This window comes from Castor canadensis, chromosome 4 (genome assembly GCF_047511655.1).
Source record: "Castor canadensis chromosome 4, mCasCan1.hap1v2, whole genome shotgun sequence".
Taxonomy (NCBI): domain Eukaryota; kingdom Metazoa; phylum Chordata; class Mammalia; order Rodentia; family Castoridae; genus Castor; species Castor canadensis.
In genome coordinates this window covers 106,563,610-106,582,939 of record NC_133389.1, presented here as the reverse complement: position 1 = coordinate 106,582,939, position 19,330 = coordinate 106,563,610, and the positions used below count along the sequence as shown (strand labels likewise).

Here is a 19,330-nt window from a genome sequence, read left to right as displayed (position 1 = left end):
AGTTAAATAGTCCCAGTCACAGGTATGTTCTGGTTGAGCATTATCTCCAGTCTGAGGATTCTGGAGAAAGTTTCTAGTGAAGTTATTGCTATCATCACTTGTGGGGAGCAGTCTGGTTCTCATGAGATGATTACTCCTGTTCTAGGGTGCAGCCTCATCATTATAGGTAATTGTTCTCATTTGGGGGGGGCGGGTCTGTCCTGCAAGGCTCCACTGTTCTTTAGGGGTAGTTCAGTCCTTTGTCATAAACTTGTTATCCATCATTCCTATCCTTTCTTGATTCTAAGATAGCTGCAGGAGAGAATGGCTCAGAGCAAATGACAACAGGTACAAAATGGAAACAGATGCCAAGCTTATGTCCTGCTTTTAGTTAATTCATGGGCCCAAGTAAGGAGTCAGTGCTTTTCAGCAAAAGCAGTTTAGGCACCAATTATAAAAGGAGCAGGGAGAAGGGAAAGAGTAACCCTTTCAGGCATTATATAGATTGTTTTGGGAGTGAGAGAGGTCTAGTTTCCAAGACCCAATTCTTTTATGACTGGCTTAGGGGCAACAACGGGGAAGGAGACAGGAACTGATTCTGAGGCCCTTCTGATGTGTTTCTTATAAAGTACTCAGTATACCAACGTGCCACACTCTTCTGTATTGTGTTCTGAGTCCCCAAGTCCTCAGAAGTGTTGGCATCTAAACATGCTCGTAGAAACTTTTTTTTTTTTTTTTTGCGGTAGCGGGATTTGAACTCGGGGATTCGTACTTGTTAGGCAGGCACTCTACCACTTGAGGCACTCCTCTTGCCTCTGCTCTGCTTATTTTGGAGAGAAGGTCTCCCTCTTTTAGCTGGGATGACAGCTTAAAAAAAAAAAAGTGAGGTGGGGGTTTCAGGAGACCATCGTCCTTCCATCCCTGGCCTGGAACTAAGATCCTCAGCCTTCCACTTAGCTTGGGATGACAGGCTTGCCATTGGTTACAGGTATTAGTTGAAAAGGGGTCTCTCTAACGTTTTTTTGTCTAGGCTAACTAAACACCTCTATCCTGATCTCAGCCTTCCTAGGATTACAGGTGTGAGCCTCCAGCATCTGCCTGATGTTTATAGTCCCGCTAACATTGGGTATTATCACGCTTTTTAATTTTGCCAAGCTAGTGGTAGAAAAATGGTATCTCATGATTTCAATTTATGTTTCTAGGAGTGGGAGTGAGCTTCTTCCTCATGTTTTCTTTGATTAGACTTTGACGTTTGTAGGTAGAGCCCTGTGTCTTAGATCCCAGACTCAGGCACTCCGAGGACAAAAGTGGTGGACACTGCACAGGTTCAGTGTGCAGGAAGACAGTGGTGGAGATAATGGGTCAAGAAAGACTCGCCAGATTCCACCGAGGCGGGGCAGACATGGCCCGGAGAACCCCAAATTTCCGTCGGGGACGCATCGGGTCTGTCTCCCGCGTGCTTTCAAAAGTTGCAAAGCTACCGAGGGCGTCTGGATCAGCGCCCGCAGCGGCCTTTCCTTGCTCCATCCGGAGGCCAGGGCCACAGAGGAGCCGGTGGGGAGGAAGGGCCGCCCTTTTCTTAATGGTCTCCAAGGGAGCAGGAACAAAAAACCGAAACCAAAACTTGGGCCCGCCCGGTACCCGCCGCCGCGCTTCCCGCTGGCCGCCCACGCGCGTCTCCTCTCCGCCATGGCAAGTTGCTTTTCTTTGGGGTTTGCGGTGCCCGCCTGTGCCCAAGCGGTCACCAGGTCCCCCAGCAGGGCACGGAATCCCGCAGGGTTGGCTGGGTGCGGGTCGGGCGTGCGGTGCGCGGAGGGCGCAGGACCGCGGAGATCCGCGCACGCGAGTGGACCTGGTCCGATTCTCTGCACCTGCCGGGCCGCGGCCCCGCGCGTTCCCGTGCGTTCCTGAGACCCGGCGCTGGCTGCGCGCCCCAGGCTCGCTCCTCCGCGCGGGGACGCGGGCTGCCACCTCCCTCTCCCCGAGCCCCTCTAGGGACACCACAGTTTCCTGGAGGAGTCGCATCGCAGATTGTGTTGGGGCTCAAGTGTCGTCCTCCCACAGCTCGAGGGACGAAAGAGGACAGATGGCCCAGAAATGGAGGCCGCAGATCCCTCTGGAAAAGAGCTAGTAAGGGGGGTCGGAGCCAAGGGCGCGAGTCCCGCAGGCTTCCCGCGACTGCTTGGCGCAGTCATCGCTTCCGTGGGCTCTGTTCCTCTCCAGAGACAAAGGGCTCTGTGTTTCCCCATCTGTGGTGGTGGAAGAACGGTGTGCAAATTCAAGACTAGGCCGTGTTTGCGTGCGCGCGCGCGTGTGTGTCCCCTCCCTGCTCACCCTCCCTATCTCAGCCTCCCAAGTAGCTAGGACTTAGGGTTTGAATTCAAGGTGTCACCTTTGCTTGGCTCTACTGCTTGAGTCACACCTCCAGCCCTGTTTGCTCTGGCTATTCTGGGGATAGGATCTTGCTTTTGGACAGGCTGGCCTGGACTTGTATCCTCCTATTTTAAATTTCCCTTGGCTGGGATGATAGACGCTCACCGCCGCACCCATCTTTTTTCTGTTAACATGGGGTCTCCAGAATTTATTTGCCTGGACTGCCCTGGAACCGCCATCATCCTGCCTCCCAAGTAGCTTGGGATGACCCGACTTTATTTTCCTTCTTAAGGGAGAATAGAAGAGATCAACAATTCTCACTGTTCATAATTGACCTCAGTAAAATGATGCGTGATAGCCATAGTTTCTAACATGTGGACGGAAGTTAAGAAAGAATATGGCAGGTATTTAAATAATTCATTAGAGAATTTGTAAAAATTAGTGAGCTTTTGACACATGAATTAAGAAATATGTTAGTATTGGTGGTTGCATAAAAGCAGAGTAAGATTTTCTGAATTTAAATTGATTGGAAGTTTTTCTTTGACGCTGATGAATAGCAAAAGGATAATTCACCAGCCATTTATCCACTGAGGCTGGTGTGGGCTGTCAGAGCAGGATGTTTTATTAAGATAGATTTTCAGATTCCCTGAAAATCCAAAGAATCTCTTCAGTCATTTTTCCTCTTGTAAGGGGGAATTATTTAGGGAAAATTACATTGTACCACTTGGACTAGGCTGTACAAAGATTTAAGTCATGTATTTTTACTGTTTCCCTACACAATCTAGACAAATTGTTTTCCTCCGTTAAAAGTACCTCCATTAACAAATAGCCACTAGGTTTTGTTGCATTTTATTTTCAGGAGGCACACCTTTGTTTTATGTTTGCATTAACAGGAGCCATTTTCACCCTCCCCTACGTGTGTATTTGCATTTGCTTTAAACTCTTCTTTTTTAGGTGTCTTGGCTTCATCAATTTAAATTCCACTCCAGCCTTCAAGGCCTCTTTTTCATATAGCCTTTTTCAGATTGCTTTAGGATGGCATTGATTATAATTTTAGGATTTTATGGTGGGTGGTCTGTGTCCTTCTTGCATTGTGTGTTGGTCTATTTCCTCCTATAGAGCAACAGATCTCCCAGCCTCTTTTGAAATGACTTACTTATCTGTCTGCCTCCTTCTCTACCATAAGATAGGAGCCCTATCTTTTAATAATGTTCTTCTTTTTTTTTTTTCCCCTGGTGGTATAGGGTTTGAACTCAGGGCCTCAGGCTTGCTAGGTAGGTGCTTTACCATTTGAGCCACTCCGCAGTCCTTTTTTGGTGTTTGGTATTTTCGAGATAGGGTTGCGTGAACTATTTGCTTGGGGTGGCTTCGAATTGTGATCCTTCTGATCTATGCTGCCTGAGTAGCTAGGATTACAGGTGTGAGCTACCAGTGCCCAGCCAATAATGTTAATCTTAAAGCCTATCTGAGTGCACCATGCATAATGAATACTCAGTATGTTCCTTTCTATTTTCTCTCTCTCTCTCTCTCTCTCTTTTTAACCAATACTCAGTAATTTCTTGTGGGAGAATTGAATTTTAGGGCAAGGGGTATACTGTCTTTGCATGAATTGTTTCTAGTTCCCAGCATATTGCCAGGCATAGAACATATCCTTAATATAGTATTTCTTCATTGATTAATTGCCAAGATACTATATTATATTGTCTAAGAAATTCAGGTGTATATTGTGAGTTTACAAACACCATTTTCATTAGACAGGTACATTTCCATCCCCTTATTTTATCAGTTACCAGCTGAAGTACTAGAGCTGTTGAAAGAGTACTTATCATGGAGACAGTCACCAGTGACTTTAGTCATTATATGTTGACTCCTAGTATAATAACTGAAGATTTACTTAGATAACTTCTGACTTCTTTTCTTACCTTCCAAGTTTGAAAGTTGTACTGTAATATTATTTTTAATTCCCCCTTAGGTTATTTTTGTAATTTTCATGTGGAAACTTAAAATGTAGATATGATTCTCTGTAATGTCAGAGATTATTCTCCCTTTTACCTTTTTACTCCACTTTTGGTTAACTTTGCTTTCATTTTTACATGACAGGGTTAAATTTTTCCATTTTATCCTTTAACCATTATTTAAGTCTTTAGTATTTTAAAGACTTAGCAAGTTTTGTCTAAAAGTTAAAAACCAATAATAGCACATTGTAAACAGTAAATACCATTTACAGCAGGGCCTAATTATGTGCTGTGATTATTTTTTCTCTTTTTGGTCCAATATCATGTGCAATTTTCCTTTTCCACTCACAGAAAAATGTTTCCAGTGACTGGGCTGAGTGAATTTTTTTGTTTTGGTATTCCATAATGTACTCAAAATCATGCTACACTTTAGTTTGGATATGCTCTTTAGGCTCTGGCTCCTTCACATGCCAGAAAAAGGTGGAGCACTCACTCAGGTGATCATGCCAGCAGATCAGGTTCTCCATAAGTTTTCCATTAGTGTCTTTTTTCTTAAGTAAAATGAAAAAACATTTTCTTAAGTAAAATGTTTTTCCCCAGGTTCTGCCCCAGTGGCCTTCATTGTGTCACGTGTGCTCAAGTTTGTGCTTTAGAATTGGGGGTAGTCAATGTGGGAGATAGTGGGCAATTGTTTTACCAACCTTTCATCAGCCTCTTGTCTTTGGTCCTGTTTTTCATCTCTAAGATTGTGCTGTGTAGGTGGTCACCTTTATCCTGCAACCCCCTTTGGTGTATTCTAGGTTGGCTCCTTTCTCTGTCTTATCCTTACATATGCTTCTGTGTGTTTTCAGTCTTCCAGCAATTTTTTTCAAATCTCCTACTCTGATTGCTTCCCTTAACTGGCTTTATACTTTTACTTTCATTTTAAGGGGCCTCTGGGATGGTCACAACACTGTGTGTGCATAGACAGACTTCTGGGACTTCCTTCTGGGAGGTCAGTAGGTTTTCTATTCTCAGTGAAGTCTTATTCCAAGTACAGAGTCCTTTGAACTGAGAGTCCAAAGCTCCTTTGCGGCCTGTTAATTATCACTTGGGCTCATGAGATGCCCTGTCCTCCCTCAGGCAATTAAGACAGATTATGTCTGAGCTTTGGCACAGTCCGGCTAGACTAACTGTATAAGCAATGGGAGCAACTGAAGGTTCATTTCCCCAAACGGGGCTGGAAGACAAATAAAAACATTTAAATGGAAACACTTTAAGTAGATAATTCAAGAGGTTCAAAACCAGTGAATCCAGGGACAGGTTTCAGTCATCCTCTGTGTCCACCATGATGGCTGAGTCTGTGTTAGCATCAGTTGTCCATGGCTGAATTTCACCTGATTCCTGTGGAAGGTGTTATGTACTCTACTGCAGCCCCCATGCTATTGCTAGGGTTTTCTGCATTTTTTGATGACTTTTCTTCAATGCTGAGGATTGATCCCAAGGCTTCCCACAGGCTAGGCAAGTGTGCTACCACTGATCTACATCTCTAGCCCAGTTTGATTTTTTTTTTTACATTTTAGTTTTTTAAATTTGTAATTCCAGATCTTTTCTTTTGTGATATTTTCTGTTGTTTTTGATCCTTTCTAAAATCAAATTATTAACCTGTATTTTCTGATTATTAAAAAAAGGGGTCATTTTTGACATTTAGCTCAAATTCAACTAAAGTTTATGTTGGTAGATGGAATGAGGCAAAGGTCTACTCCCTTCCCTTTTAAAAAAGTATCTAACTAGTTACTTTGTCACCTTTATTGAATAAGATATTGTCTCCTACTGGTTTGTGATGTCACCTTTATTTAACAGAGTATTATATTATTAAAGAATATATTACTGTTTTTCTTACAGGCATCCATTTTGTATGTCAAAGAACCCACAGCTTGGGAAAGAACAATTGTAGTTGCTGGCCTTCCCTTCAGCCTTTTTAATGATCAGCTATTGGCCATATTTGTGAAGAGTCACTTCCAAGATATTAAGAATGAGGGTGGAGATGTTGAAGATGTGATATATCCAACAAGAACCAAGGGAGTTGCATATGTAATATTCAAAGAAAGAAAAGGTATTTCTGTGTCAAGTTTTTATAATCTGAGAAATACTTCAATGAATTTAAAATTTCATTTTGTGAAAATGACTCATGGGGTAGGTAAAATTTAATGTAGCTTTTTAAAAAGCTTATTTAATTCTGAATATAAAAGTGACCAGTATGGTATTAGCAAGAATGTATAATAGTTGTTAAACTAATGATAAAATTGTTAGTGACTGGCAAATTTTGAAGTCTTCTTTTTTCTGTATTTTAAATCTGTCTGTTTCTTGGGGTAAGATATTGTGGAAAACTTGTAAAACAGAAAAAATGAAGAAAACCCTACTTAAATTATATATACTCTCATAAACAAGATAAGTATTTTGGGAATTTTGAGGTAGCTGTAACAATGTAATTATACTTTCTGCTTCTCTGTGTTCAAACCATCAAGTGGATATTCTAATACAGTATCTGCTTTATTACTGGTAAGGTTGGATTGAGAAATGTGGCATGGATCTGAGATCAGATTGAGCCTATCTGCATCCCACCTCCATTCCTGACAAGGAGGGAGACCCAGCTATATGGAAGGGGCAGCTTTCCTTATAGCTTAGTGGCTGGTGGAATACAATGCCAGAGAAAGGCCAGGCTCCCTGGCATCCTCTCAGAGGTAAAAGTAGCACGTGGGAACATGAGCAAAGGCAGAGATCCACTCTGCTTGGGGAAAGAGGGTCCAGAGAGAGATCCAAGAGACTGGGTTATCTGTACTGTTAACTGTCATCTGAGCTAAGTCATTTCTTTTCAGTGGGAATGTTCAGGTAAGGGATGGTGGGAAGGCCTCATTCCTCCATTTCCAAATATTTATTGAGTGCTTATTATTATTATTATTTGTCAGGCACTAGTCTAGGCATTAAGGATACAAGCAGTGAATGGAATAGGTAGTCTTTTCACTCATGAAATATTCATCTGTGGGAATACACAGATACTAAACAATGATATATGTGTGTTATTACTTTACTTATATATACTTATATATTTATATATTAATACATAATATTAGTGCTATGAAAAATTATAAAGAATTACAAAGGGATAATATGTGATGGATGGTGCTGTTTTAGATAGCATAAGTAGGAAAATATATATATATGAGATTAGGGGTCTCATGTTGCCTAGGCTGGCTTCAAACTTGAGGTCTTCCTGCCTCAGCTACCCAAGTACCTGAGATTAGCGATGTGGGTTACCAGGACTGCTGGGAAACTCTCTTTTTGTTTCTGGAGGTGCTGGTGATCAAACCCAGAGCCTCACACTTGCCAGGGGAAGGCTCTCCCACTTAAGCTATACCCCAAGCCCTGTGATACTTTGATTAAATGACCTTGGAGCAGAGACCTGAATGAAGTAAGAGATTGATATGCAGGTAAGAGGAGGAGCATTCTAGGATGAGCAAAGGACTGGTAAAAGTTCTGGAAGGCAAAAATGCTGGGCGTTTGAAGGAACAGCAAGGAGGCCTGCTTCACTGGAATGGAATGAGTTGGAGGGTAGAGAAATAGATGTGGTCAAACCTGCAGCTGGGGTTTGTACTAAGTAATTTATGGGTTAAGACAAGTTGTCGGGATTTCCTTCTGGGCAAGATGGGAAGCCTTGGAGGGTTGTGAGCAGAGGATTGTGACAAGATGGAACTGCTTTTTTTAGACATTGGCAGTTGCTAGTCACCTCTGCCTTTGATATGGTATAGCAGAGCCATACCTTGGCCATTCAGGGATTTGTCATTTTTGAGGTGGGAAGACTGAGTTAGTATGTTTAGGAGGGGAGAGTTACTGGGAGCTGAGTTTTTGTCAGTGGGATGCCCATTAGGGTAATGAAGTAATGAAGTGGAGGTAGAACTTGAAAGCATTGCATATAGTGATGGGGTCTGATGTCATGGCAATTTAGCTACTCAGGGTGGATGCAGGTGTGCCAAAGTCTGCAATCTGAGGTCTGGGATTTGCCAGAGTCTAGGGAATGGGAAGAGATGGGGGGTTAGCAAAGAAGACCCAGTAGCCCAGGAAAAGAATTAGGAGGAGAACTAGGACAGTGTGGAATTCTGATTCACAAAGGCGAAGTCTCTGTATGACCAGAATTAACAGTGGGAGAGTGACTCTGAGGTTGTTATTTTCCATTCATTTATGTTTAGAAAACACCTATTTATGTTTTTTAAAACATGATTTGGATCATATTGACACATAAATTGAACTTTGATGTGATAAAGTGCAAGGAAAGGATAATTTGAAGATAATTTGATCTTCCGGGCACTGAATGAAAATAACTTCAACCCCAGGATACTCTACCCAGCAAAGCTATCATTCAAAATAGATGGAGCAATAAAAGTCTTCCATGATAAGCAGAAACTAAAACAATATGTGACCACAAAGCCACCATTACAAAAGATTCTGCAAGGGATCCTACACACAGAAAGTGACACCCAACTTAACCATGAAAAGGCAGGCAGCACCAAACCACAGGATAAGAAAAAGCAAGACAGTAGAGAGTAACATCAAGTTAGGTACACACAATCAAACCTTCAAATAACTAAGACAACTAAATGGCAGGAATCACCACATACCTATCAGTACTAACACTTAATGTTAATGTACTTAATTCACCCATCAAAAGACACCGTTTGACAAAATGGATTAAAAAAGAAGATCCAACAATTTGTTGCTTACAGGAGACTCATCTCACCGACAGAAATAAGCATATGCTTAGGATGAAAGGCTGGAAGAAGATTTACCAAGCCAATGGCCCCCGAAAACAAGCAGGAGTAGCAATACTTATCTCTGACAAAGTAGACTTCAAACCTACATTGATCAAACGAGATAAAGAAGGACATTCCATACTAATAAAAGGGGAAATAGACCAAAAGGAAATAATAATCATCAATCTGTACGCACCCAATGTCAACGCACCCAATTTCATCAAACATACCCTGAAAGACCTAAAAGCATATATAAACGCCAACACAGTGGTTGTGGGAGACTTTAACACTCCATTATCAACAATAGATAGGTCATCCAAACAAAAACTCAATAAAGAAATCCAAGATCTAAAATATGCAATAGATCAAGTGGACCTAGTAGATGTCTACAGAACATTTCATCCAACCTCTACACAATATACATTCTTCTCAGCAGCCCATGGAACCTTCTCCAAAATAGATCATATCCTAGGGCACAAAGCAAGCCTCAGCAAATATAAGAAAATAGAAATAATGCCATGCATACTATCTGACCACAATGCAGTAAAAGTAGAACTCAACAACAAAAGTAAAGACAAAAAACATGCAAACAGCTGGAAACTAAATAACTCATTACTTAATGAAGAATGGATCATCGATGCAATAAAAGAGGAAATTAAAAAGCTCCTAGAAGTCAATGAAAATGAAAACACAACCTACCGGAACCTATGGGACACAGCTAAGGCAGTCTTGAGAGGAAAGTTTATAGCCATGAGTGCATATATTAAAAAGATTGAAAGATCCCAAATCAATGACCTAATGATACATCTCAAACTCCTAGAAAAACAAGAACAAGCAAATCCCAAAACAAATAGAAGGAGAGAAATAATAAAAATAAGAGCTGAAATCAACGAAATAGAAACCAAAAAAACCATACAAAGAATTAATGAAACAAAAAGTTGCTTCTTTGAAAAAATAAACAAGATCGATAGACCCCTGGCAAACCTGACTAAAATGAGGAGAGAAAAAACCCAAATTAGTAGAATTAGGAATGCAAAAGGGGAGATAACAACAAACACCATGGAAGTCCAGGAAATCATCAGAGACTACTTTGAGAACCTATATTCAAATAAATTTGAAAATCTAAAAGAAATGGACAGATTTCTAGATACATATGATCATCCAAAACTGAACCAAGAGGAAATTAATCACCTGAATAGACCTATAACACAAAATGAAATTGAAGCAGCAATCAAGAGTCTCCCCAAAAAGAAAAGTCCAGGACCTGATGGATTCTCTGCTGAATTCTATCAGACCTTTAAAGAAGAACTGATACCAACCCTCCTTAAACTGTTCCATGAAATAGAAAGGGAAGGAAAACTGCCAAACACATTTTATGAAGCCAGTATTACACTTATCCCAAAACCAGGCAAAGACACCTCCAAAAAGGAGAACTATAGGCCAATCTCCTTAATGAACATTGATGCAAAAATCCTCAACAAAATAATGGCAAACCGAATTCAGCAACACATCAAAAAGATTATTCATCATGACCAAGTAGGCTTCATCCCAGGGATGCAGGGGTGGTTCAACATACGAAAATCAATAAACGTAATAAACCACATTAACAGAAGCAAAGACAAAAACCACTTGATCATCTCAATAGATGCAGAAAAAGCCTTTGATAAGATCCAGCATCATTTCATGATAAAAGCTCTAAGAAAACTAGGAATAGAAGGAAAGTTCCTCAACATTATAAAAGCTATATATGACAGACCTACAGCCAGCATTATACTTAATGGAGAAAAATTAAAACCATTCCCTCTAAAATCAGGAACCAGACAAGGATGCCCACTATCTCCACTCCTATTCAACATAGTACTGGAATTCCTAGCCAGAGCAATTAGGCAAGAAGAAGGAATAAAAGGAATACAAATAGGTAAAGAAACTGTCAAAATATCCCTATTTACAGACGACATGATCCTATACCTTAAAGACCCAAAAAACTACTCAGAAGCTTCTAGACATCATCAATAGCTATAGCAAGGTAGCAGGATATAAAATCAACATAGAAAAATCATTAGCATTTCTGTACACTAATAATGAACAAACTGAAAAAGAATATATGAAAATAATTCCATTTACAATAGCCTCAAACAAAATCAAATACCTAGGTGTAAACCTAACAAAAGATGTGAAAGACCTCTACAAGGAAAACTATACACTTCTGAAGAAAGAGATTGAGGAAGACTATAGAAAGTGGAGAGATCTCCCATGCTCATGGATTGGTAGAATCAACATAGTAAAAATGTCGATACTCCCCAAAGTAATCTACATGTTTAATGCAATTCCCATCAAAATTCCAATGACATTCATTAAAGAGATTGAAAAATCTACTGTGAAATTTATATGGAAACACAAGAGGTCACGAATAGCCAAGGCAATACTCAGTCAAAAGAACAATGCAGGAGGTATCACAATACCTGACTTCAAACTATATTACAAAGCAATAACAATAAAAACAGCATGGTACTGGCACAAAAACAGACATGAAGACCAGTGGAACAGAATAGAAGATCCAGATATGAAGCCACACAACTATAAGCAACTTATCTTTGACAAAGGAACTAAAAATATACGATGGAGAAATAGCAGCCTCTTCAACAAAAACTGCTGGGAAAACTGGTTAGCAGTCTGCAAAAAACTGAAACTAGATCCATGTATATCATCCTATACCAAGATTAACTCAAAATGGATCAAGGATCTGAATATCAGACCCCAAACTCTTAAGTTGATACAAGAAAGAGTAGGAAATACTCTGGAGTTAGTAGGTATAGGTAAGAACTTTCTCAATGAAACCCCAGCAGCACAGCAACTAAGAGATAGCATAGATAAATGGGACCTCATAAAACTAAAAAGCTTCTGTTCATCAAAAGAAATGGTCTCTAAACTGAAGAGAACACCCACAGAGTGGGAGAAAATATTTGTCAGCTATACATCAGACAAAGGACTGATAACCAGAATATACAGGGAACTTAAAAAACTAAATTCTCCCAAAACTAATGAACCAATAAAGAAATGGGCACGTGAACTAAACAGAACTTTCTTAAAAGAAGAAATTCAAATGGCCAGAAAACACATGAAAAAATGCTCACCATCTCTAGCAATAAAGGAAATGCAAATTAAAACCACGCTAAGATTCCACCTCACCCCTGTTAGAATAGCCATCATCAGCAACACCACCAACAACAGGTGTTGGCGAGGATGCGGGGAAAAAGGAACCCTCTTATACTGTTGGTGGGAATGTAAACTAGTACAACCACTCTGGAAAAAAATTTGGAGGCTACTTAAAAAGCTGGACATTGATCTACCATTTGATCCAGCAATACCACTCTTGGGGATATACCCAAAAGACTGTGACACAGGTTACTCCAGAGGCACCTGCACACCCATGTTTATTGCGGCACTATTCACAATAGCCAAGTTATGGAAACAGCCAAGATGCCCCAGCACTGACGAATGGATCAAGAAAATGTGGTATCTATACACAATGGAATTTTATGCAGCCATGAAGAAGAACGAAATGTTATCATTCGCTGGTAAATGGATGGAATTGGAGAACATCATTCTGAGTGAAGTTAGCCTGGCTCAAAAAACCAAAAATCGTATGTTCTCCCTCATATGTGGACATTAGATCAAGGGCAAACACAACAATGGGATTGGACTTTGAGCACATGATAAAAGCGAGAGCACACAAGGGAGGGATGAGGATAGGTAAGACACCTAAAAAACTAGCTAGCATTTGTTGCCCTTAACGCAGAGAAACTAAAGCAGATACCTTAAAGCAACTGAGGCCAATAGGAAAAGGGGAACAGGAACTAGAGAAAAGGTTAGATGGAAAAGAATTAACCTAGAAGGTAACACCCACGCACAGGAAATCAATGTGAGTCAATGCCCTGTACAGCTATCCTTATCTCAACCAGCAAAAACCCTTGTTCCTTCCTATTATTGCTTATACTCTCTCTACAACAAAATTAGAAATAAGGGCAAAATAGTTTCTGCTGGGTATTGAGGGGTGGGGAGAGGGAGGGGGCGGAGTGGGTGGTAAGGGAGGGGGTGAGGGCAGTGGGGAGAAATGAACCAATCCTTGTATGCACGTATGAATAATAAAAGAAAAATGAAAAAAAAATAGAGGAAAAATGTGGGAAATAATCTTAGATTTTTGGGCTACAGGAGTGGCTCAAGTGGTAGAAGTGTGAGGCCCTGAGTTCAAATCCCAGTACTGTCCTCCCCCAAACAAACTTAGACTTTCTAAAATAGAAATGAGTATCTGTTGTTATTGATTAGTGTAATAATTAGCATATTATGCCACAAACATCTTTGATGCCAATTTTTCCGCATAGTTGCAGAGAATGTCGTCAGACAAAAGAAACAACGTTTAGCAAAGAAGGCTGGGAATGCTCAACTCACAGTGTCTCATTTGAGTGAAAAGGTAAGGTGTGGGCTGAAGTAGTCCTGGGTCCCATTTAAATTCAGAATTTTTCACTTGTTGGGCAAGTTCTCCACCACTCAAGCCATGCCCCCAGCCCTTTTGCTTTGATTATTTTTCAGATAGGGTCTTATACTTTCACCTGGGGTTGACCACAGACTGTGATCCTCCCACCTCCGCCTCCTACAGAGCTTGAGTTATTGTCATGTATCACCATGCCTGTCCCCAGCCCATGGTTTCTTAGGAAAGAAAATGCAAACCTCTCAACCTGAGTTGATGTTAAAGGGGCAAACCTGCCTCTTGTCATTTTGTTCTTCTATTTTTCTGTGTCTCATTTGATGCTTTTAAAGTGACAGTGAGCTTCTGTGCTGTCATGGATGATTACAGGTTATCAATCAAATCAAAGTCTTATTTTGGAGAAAAAATTAGGGTTAATATTAAAAAGGATCTTTGAAGAGACAGGAAATGTTGAAATAAGAAGAAAAGTTAAAATGCAAAGTATTGGTTTATACATCGTATTCTGTGAGAATCCCAGGCTCCTGTGTAGCCCATGTGATGAACATCAAACTTGAAGTGGCGCAGGTGAGGAAGACTCTAGAAGGACCTCAGTTTGTACAGAGCCAAAAGAGTTTACATCTATGGATTCAGCATTAATACTTTGTTTCAAGACAGAATTGTACTTCAAAAACTTCTTTGACAGCCATTGTTTGTGGGGTGCATGAAGAGGGACTGTTAATCCCACCCTGATCAACGTGGGCTCCTTTGAAGGGGTTCAGTGGTACAAGAAGTTAGGAAATCTGGTCTGGGCCATTTATGGCCTGACTTAGTGTAACTGCTGTGGAGATAAGAAGAGTGGCACAAAAATAATTTGCTTGTATTGTCTGCTTCACTAGGCAGTGCTGTTTTAATAGTTCTCTTTTTAATTTTAGGTTTTCAACTCTGTAAAGGCTCTTCTTGATCTTTCTGTGTTTCGGAGTCAAATTGTACTAGAAAGACTGGTCACGGATCTGAAAAAGAAAATCCCAATGTTACACTTTAGTCCTTTGGAACCCAGTGGAAAAATCCATGTGGAAGGATCTTTTCTGGCTATGAAGAGGCTCAATGAGTCTTTGCTATTGAAATCAACTCATCTTTTACAAAGAAACAGGAAGATTATGAATGAGGGGGAAAAGTGGAAGAGACAGAGCCCCCAAAGGAGTCTACAGAAAAGTGCTAACTCTGTGACGACACTTGGGACGTTAGTACCCAAGTCTGCAAGAGGTGGAGAAATGCTTGTGCTCGACACGGATGTTTTCCTTTACCTGAAACAGAAATGTAGATGTTATGAAACCACACTGAACAGATTTCACATTCAAACTCAGGAGAGGGTGGATGGTGAGCTCACCACTCTTTATCTAAAAAATGCTCATGCTGATTCTCAGCCCAGTAATACGTGGCATGTGAAAGAACTCATTGAGGAGTGGTCCCAGGGTCTTCACCTTGAGCTCAGAAAAGAGATGTTTCATTTGGGAGGAATGGGAAGTAGAGAGAAAAGAAACATTCAGTGGGCATGTGAGAAAGTACACTCAAGATACCGTAAAGTTCTGATTAATTTTTACAGGACACACATTGACATTATCGGATCTTCTTCTGATACGTACCTATTTAAAAAAGAGGTCATGAAATTAGTAGGGCAAAAGGTTAGTTAATAAATGTCAGTCATAATAAGAATAGATACTTTCTCATACTGAGTACCGACCATGACAATAATCATCTTCTTTCATTATGAGTACTATTATCATCATGTTGTAGAGGAAGAAACTAGGATTTGGAGAATTTAAAATATTTATCCAAAGCTATCCAGCTGACAAGGAATGAGGTCAGCTTAATGAGGGCTTAATCCAGTCTATGAGTATACAGATATTATCTAAATAAAATTTTGGAAAACTTTTACTGAATGTTGAAGAAATCTCATTTTCTTTCCAGCTCCAAATTATTACAAAAAGTAGTCTTAACTCTAACATATGAGATGTTTCGATGATTACTGTTATGCCATTGGTAATTTCTTTTTCTTTTCTTTTTGGTGGTGCTGGGGTTTGAAATCAGGGCCTCATGCTTGCTAGGCAGGTGCTCTACCACTTGATCTTTCCACCAGCCAAGAAATTTCTTAACCTTTTCAAAGTTTGCATTTACTTCATATAGAATTAGAATGCTGGCAAAAACCATGAGAGAAATGACTTAGACAGAAAGTATTTCTAATTCAAGTGATCACGAACTTGACTAAATTCCATTGTTACATGGCTTCTGGACACATGAGGCATTTTTGCTGCTATTTATTTAGCTTATGTGCTTCTGTAAAGTGTTCTGTTATAATTATGAGGAAGTTTGGAAGAAATCTATACAATTGCTATTACAGACACTTCTTGTTTTATGATGGGAGTACATCCAGATAAGCTTTGTAAGTTGAAAATACTGTAAGTCAAAAATGCATTTCATACACAAAACCTACTGAACAGCCTAGTTTAGCCACAACAGTACTCCAGAGAATCAGTTGGTGGTCATTTACCTTCATGATTGCATGGCCGACTGGGAGCTATAGCTCACCACCATTGTCTAGTGCCATTAGGGAGTATCATACTGCATGTTGATAGCTTGGGAAAGATTTAAATTCAAAATTTGAAGTACGGAGCCAGGCACTGATGGCTGATGCCTGTAATCCTAGCTACTCAGGAAGCAGAGATCCAGAGGATCATGGTTCAAGGCCAGCCCAGGCATAAAGTGAGACCCTATCTCAAAAATACCCAACACACACACACAAAAAAAGGGTTGGTGGAGTGGCTCAAGTGGTAGAGTGCCTGCTTAGCAAGCATGAGCTCCTAAGTTCAAACCTCAGTACTGTCAAAAAAAGAATTTGTGATATAATTTCTACTGGGTGCATAATTGCTTTCAAACCATAGTAAAGCCAAAAATGTCATAGAAAAATTGAATTGTAAGTTGAATGATTGTTAAGGTGAGGGTATCCATGGTTTTATTCTTCAAATGCTATTACTTTAAAAATACAATTAGAAAATAAGGAAAGAAATAAAATCCACAATAATTTATTTCAAAGGGTATGACTTCCTTGAATATAGCTTCAGCTTAAACCAGTTTTAAGTATCTGGGGCACTTCAGAGACCTTCTTCATTTAATAGATAACAAAATGCATATATAATGTATATATAAAATACATTTTCTCATCTCAAAGTAAACATGATTGTAATTATTGGAACTGTTTGTGTCAGTAAAAAAGCATAAGAAAAAAATCTGTTTATATGCTCTTATTTTTCTTAGCCATATAAGTCCCAAATGTGTAAATAATTTCCATTTCCTTAACTAGTGTATTTCTGACACCAAAACCACAGGCAGCAAAAGCAAAACTTGATAAATAAGCCATCAAACTTAAAAATGTGCATTCAAGGACACGATCAATGGAGTAAAAACTGTTTCATTTAGTTCAGACTGTTATTGAAAACTGCCAGTGGGTGACAATTGATGTGTATTTTTGGAGGCTGGGAAGTCTGAGATGAGGGTGCAGGCATGACTGGGTCATGGTGAGGTAAGAGAAAGAGAAGAAGTTCTCCCCTGTCTCTTCTTAGAGGAACATGGATCCCATTATGAGGGCTGTACCCTCATGACTTAATTATCTCTCAAGGGCATGCCTCCATATGACATATGTGTTAAATTTGCATTGCTATGACAAAATACCTGAGAAAACAAAAAGAAGAAAGATTTATTTTGGCTCATGCTTTCTAGTCTATGGTTGCTTGGCCCCATCTCTGTGAGCCTGTGGCAAGGCAAGACATTATGGCAGAGAGAGTATGGCAGAGCAAAGATGCTCACATTATGACAGGGAAACAAAAGGATGGAGAGAGGGAAGAGAGAGAGAGGGAGAGAGAGACAGAAGAAAGAAGAAGGAGGAGGAGGAGAAAAAGGAGAAGGAGAGGAAGAAGAAGAAGGAGGAGGAGGGGAAGGAGAAGAAGAGGGGTCCAGGGTTAAAATACACTCTTCAAAAGGCATGCCACCTGTAACTTACTTCCTCCATGTAGGCCCAATCTCTTAATAGTCCATTCAGCCATGAACTGCATATGAACAATAGCTAGCTAGCTGAATGGGCTACTAATCAATTGATGAGGTGTACACCCTCATATCAAATCACCTCTCGATAACTCCATCAGCTGGGATCCAGGCCTTGCACACACAAGCTTTTGGGACATTTTATATCCAAAACATAATTCTAACACATTGGGCATTAGAGTTTCAACATATGAATTGTGGGGACATATGAATATTCAGTCCATGGCATTCTATCCCTGACCCTCTAAATTCACATCCTTGTCAAGTACCAAATGCGTTCTTTCCATCCAACAGTCCCAGACATCTTAACTCATTCCAGCATAAACTCTACTACAAGTCTAATGTCCAAAGTCTCGTCTAAATATCATCGAAATCAGGTATGAACAGGATTCTGGAACAATTTCAGTTTGGCAACAATTCCTCTCTAGCTCTGAACTTGTGAAAACCAAAGTTTTGTGCTTTCAAAATAGAATGGTGGGAAAGGGATAGGACACACTTTCCAATCCAAAAAGGGAGAAATAGGGAATAAGGAAGAAGTGATGAGTTCCAAGCAAGTCCAACACCTGGCAAAGCAATCTGCATAAGATCGTAATGCTTAGAAAATAATCTTCGGTTCAATGCTCTGCCTTCTGAGGCTCACTGGGACCACCAAGTACAAGCCTTCAACAGGGAGCAAATCTGCCAGTGACATGATCTTGGATATCCAACCTCCAGAACAAAGAGCAATATATTTCTGTTGTTTGTAAGCTGCCAGTCTGGTATTTTGTTATAACAGCCTGCACAGACTGAGACAGACACAGAGTGGAGTGATGCAGCTACCAAGGAACAGCAAGAGTTGCCTGCAGCCTCCACAGGCAAGAATTTTCCCTGGAGCCTGCAGAAAGAGCATGGCCCTGCTGACACATTGATTTTAGATTTCTGCCTCCAGAACTGTGAGAATAAATTTCTGCGGTTTTAAACCATCAAGTTTGTAGAAATTTGTTTCAGCAACCCTGGAAATGGATAGATCTGGCTTTCTTTCAAACAGTTCTTGGGAACCTCCATCCCTGCAGATGGTTTTGGGTGTGGGCCTCTTATGTCACCCTTGTAGAGGGCAAGAACTTTCCTTTTCCTGTTTCATTCATCCCCAGTTTATAGTGGAGCACCTGGCATATAGTAGGCGTTTCAGAAATCCTTATAAAATATATATGAACAAGTTTTGTAATCCCACAGAATTCAATACGAAACTATGTACTCAATAAATAAATAAAACAGTTAATAAATGTTATTGCTCTAGAAATTTTCTTTTTGCTGTGTGGTTTTCCTTCTTGTCAGCATAACGTTAATTTCTTACTCCTTCATTAGAATGGGTCTGCATTTCCTGCTTGCATTCTTTCCTCCCATGCAGGAAATTCTTCTCTCTGGCAAGACACACTCAGGTAATAGGATATCTTTTTCTCTTTTATATTCTTGTCAAGCAGTTTGGCTAGTAATTGCTCTTGGCAGGCAGGCACTAGGTATGTTCCTTGGACTTGTCTGCAGTGGATCTTTCCATATGTCTGTCTTTGTGAGCAGGTTTCACAGTGAAATGCAAATCCCTTGCGATTTAATTTGATAATTATGAAGATTCGCTGCTCTGCCTAGTCTGGTGTCTAGTTATTGTCAGCTGTAAGAGGCTACTCAGGAATTCTCAAAGT

The 19,330-nt window shown here is 40.2% G+C and overlaps 1 protein-coding gene across 3 annotated transcripts; it reads left to right on the top strand.

Annotated features, from left to right (window-relative positions):
• Nucleotides 1-1,273: 1,273 nt before the first annotated feature.
• Rbm43 (RNA binding motif protein 43) lies at nt 1,274-19,128 on the top strand. Of its 3 annotated transcripts, XM_074070729.1 has the most exons (5): nt 1,686-2,109; nt 5,237-5,301; nt 6,192-6,402; nt 13,477-13,565; nt 14,492-19,128. In XM_074070729.1, the coding sequence occupies exons 2-5, from the start codon at nt 5,248-5,250 to the stop codon at nt 15,248-15,250; spliced, it is 1,113 nt and encodes a 370-aa protein (XP_073926830.1). In that variant the 5' UTR covers nt 1,686-2,109; nt 5,237-5,247; the 3' UTR covers nt 15,251-19,128. The 3 variants fall into 3 exon arrangements, with proteins under 3 accessions (XP_073926832.1, XP_073926830.1, XP_073926831.1); XM_074070731.1 differs by lacking the exons at nt 1,686-2,109; nt 5,237-5,301 and adding an exon at nt 1,274-1,671 and having other exon boundaries at nt 14,492-19,121; XM_074070730.1 differs by lacking the exon at nt 5,237-5,301 and having other exon boundaries at nt 1,902-2,109; nt 14,492-19,119.
• The last annotated feature ends 202 nt before the right edge of the window (nt 19,129-19,330 follow it).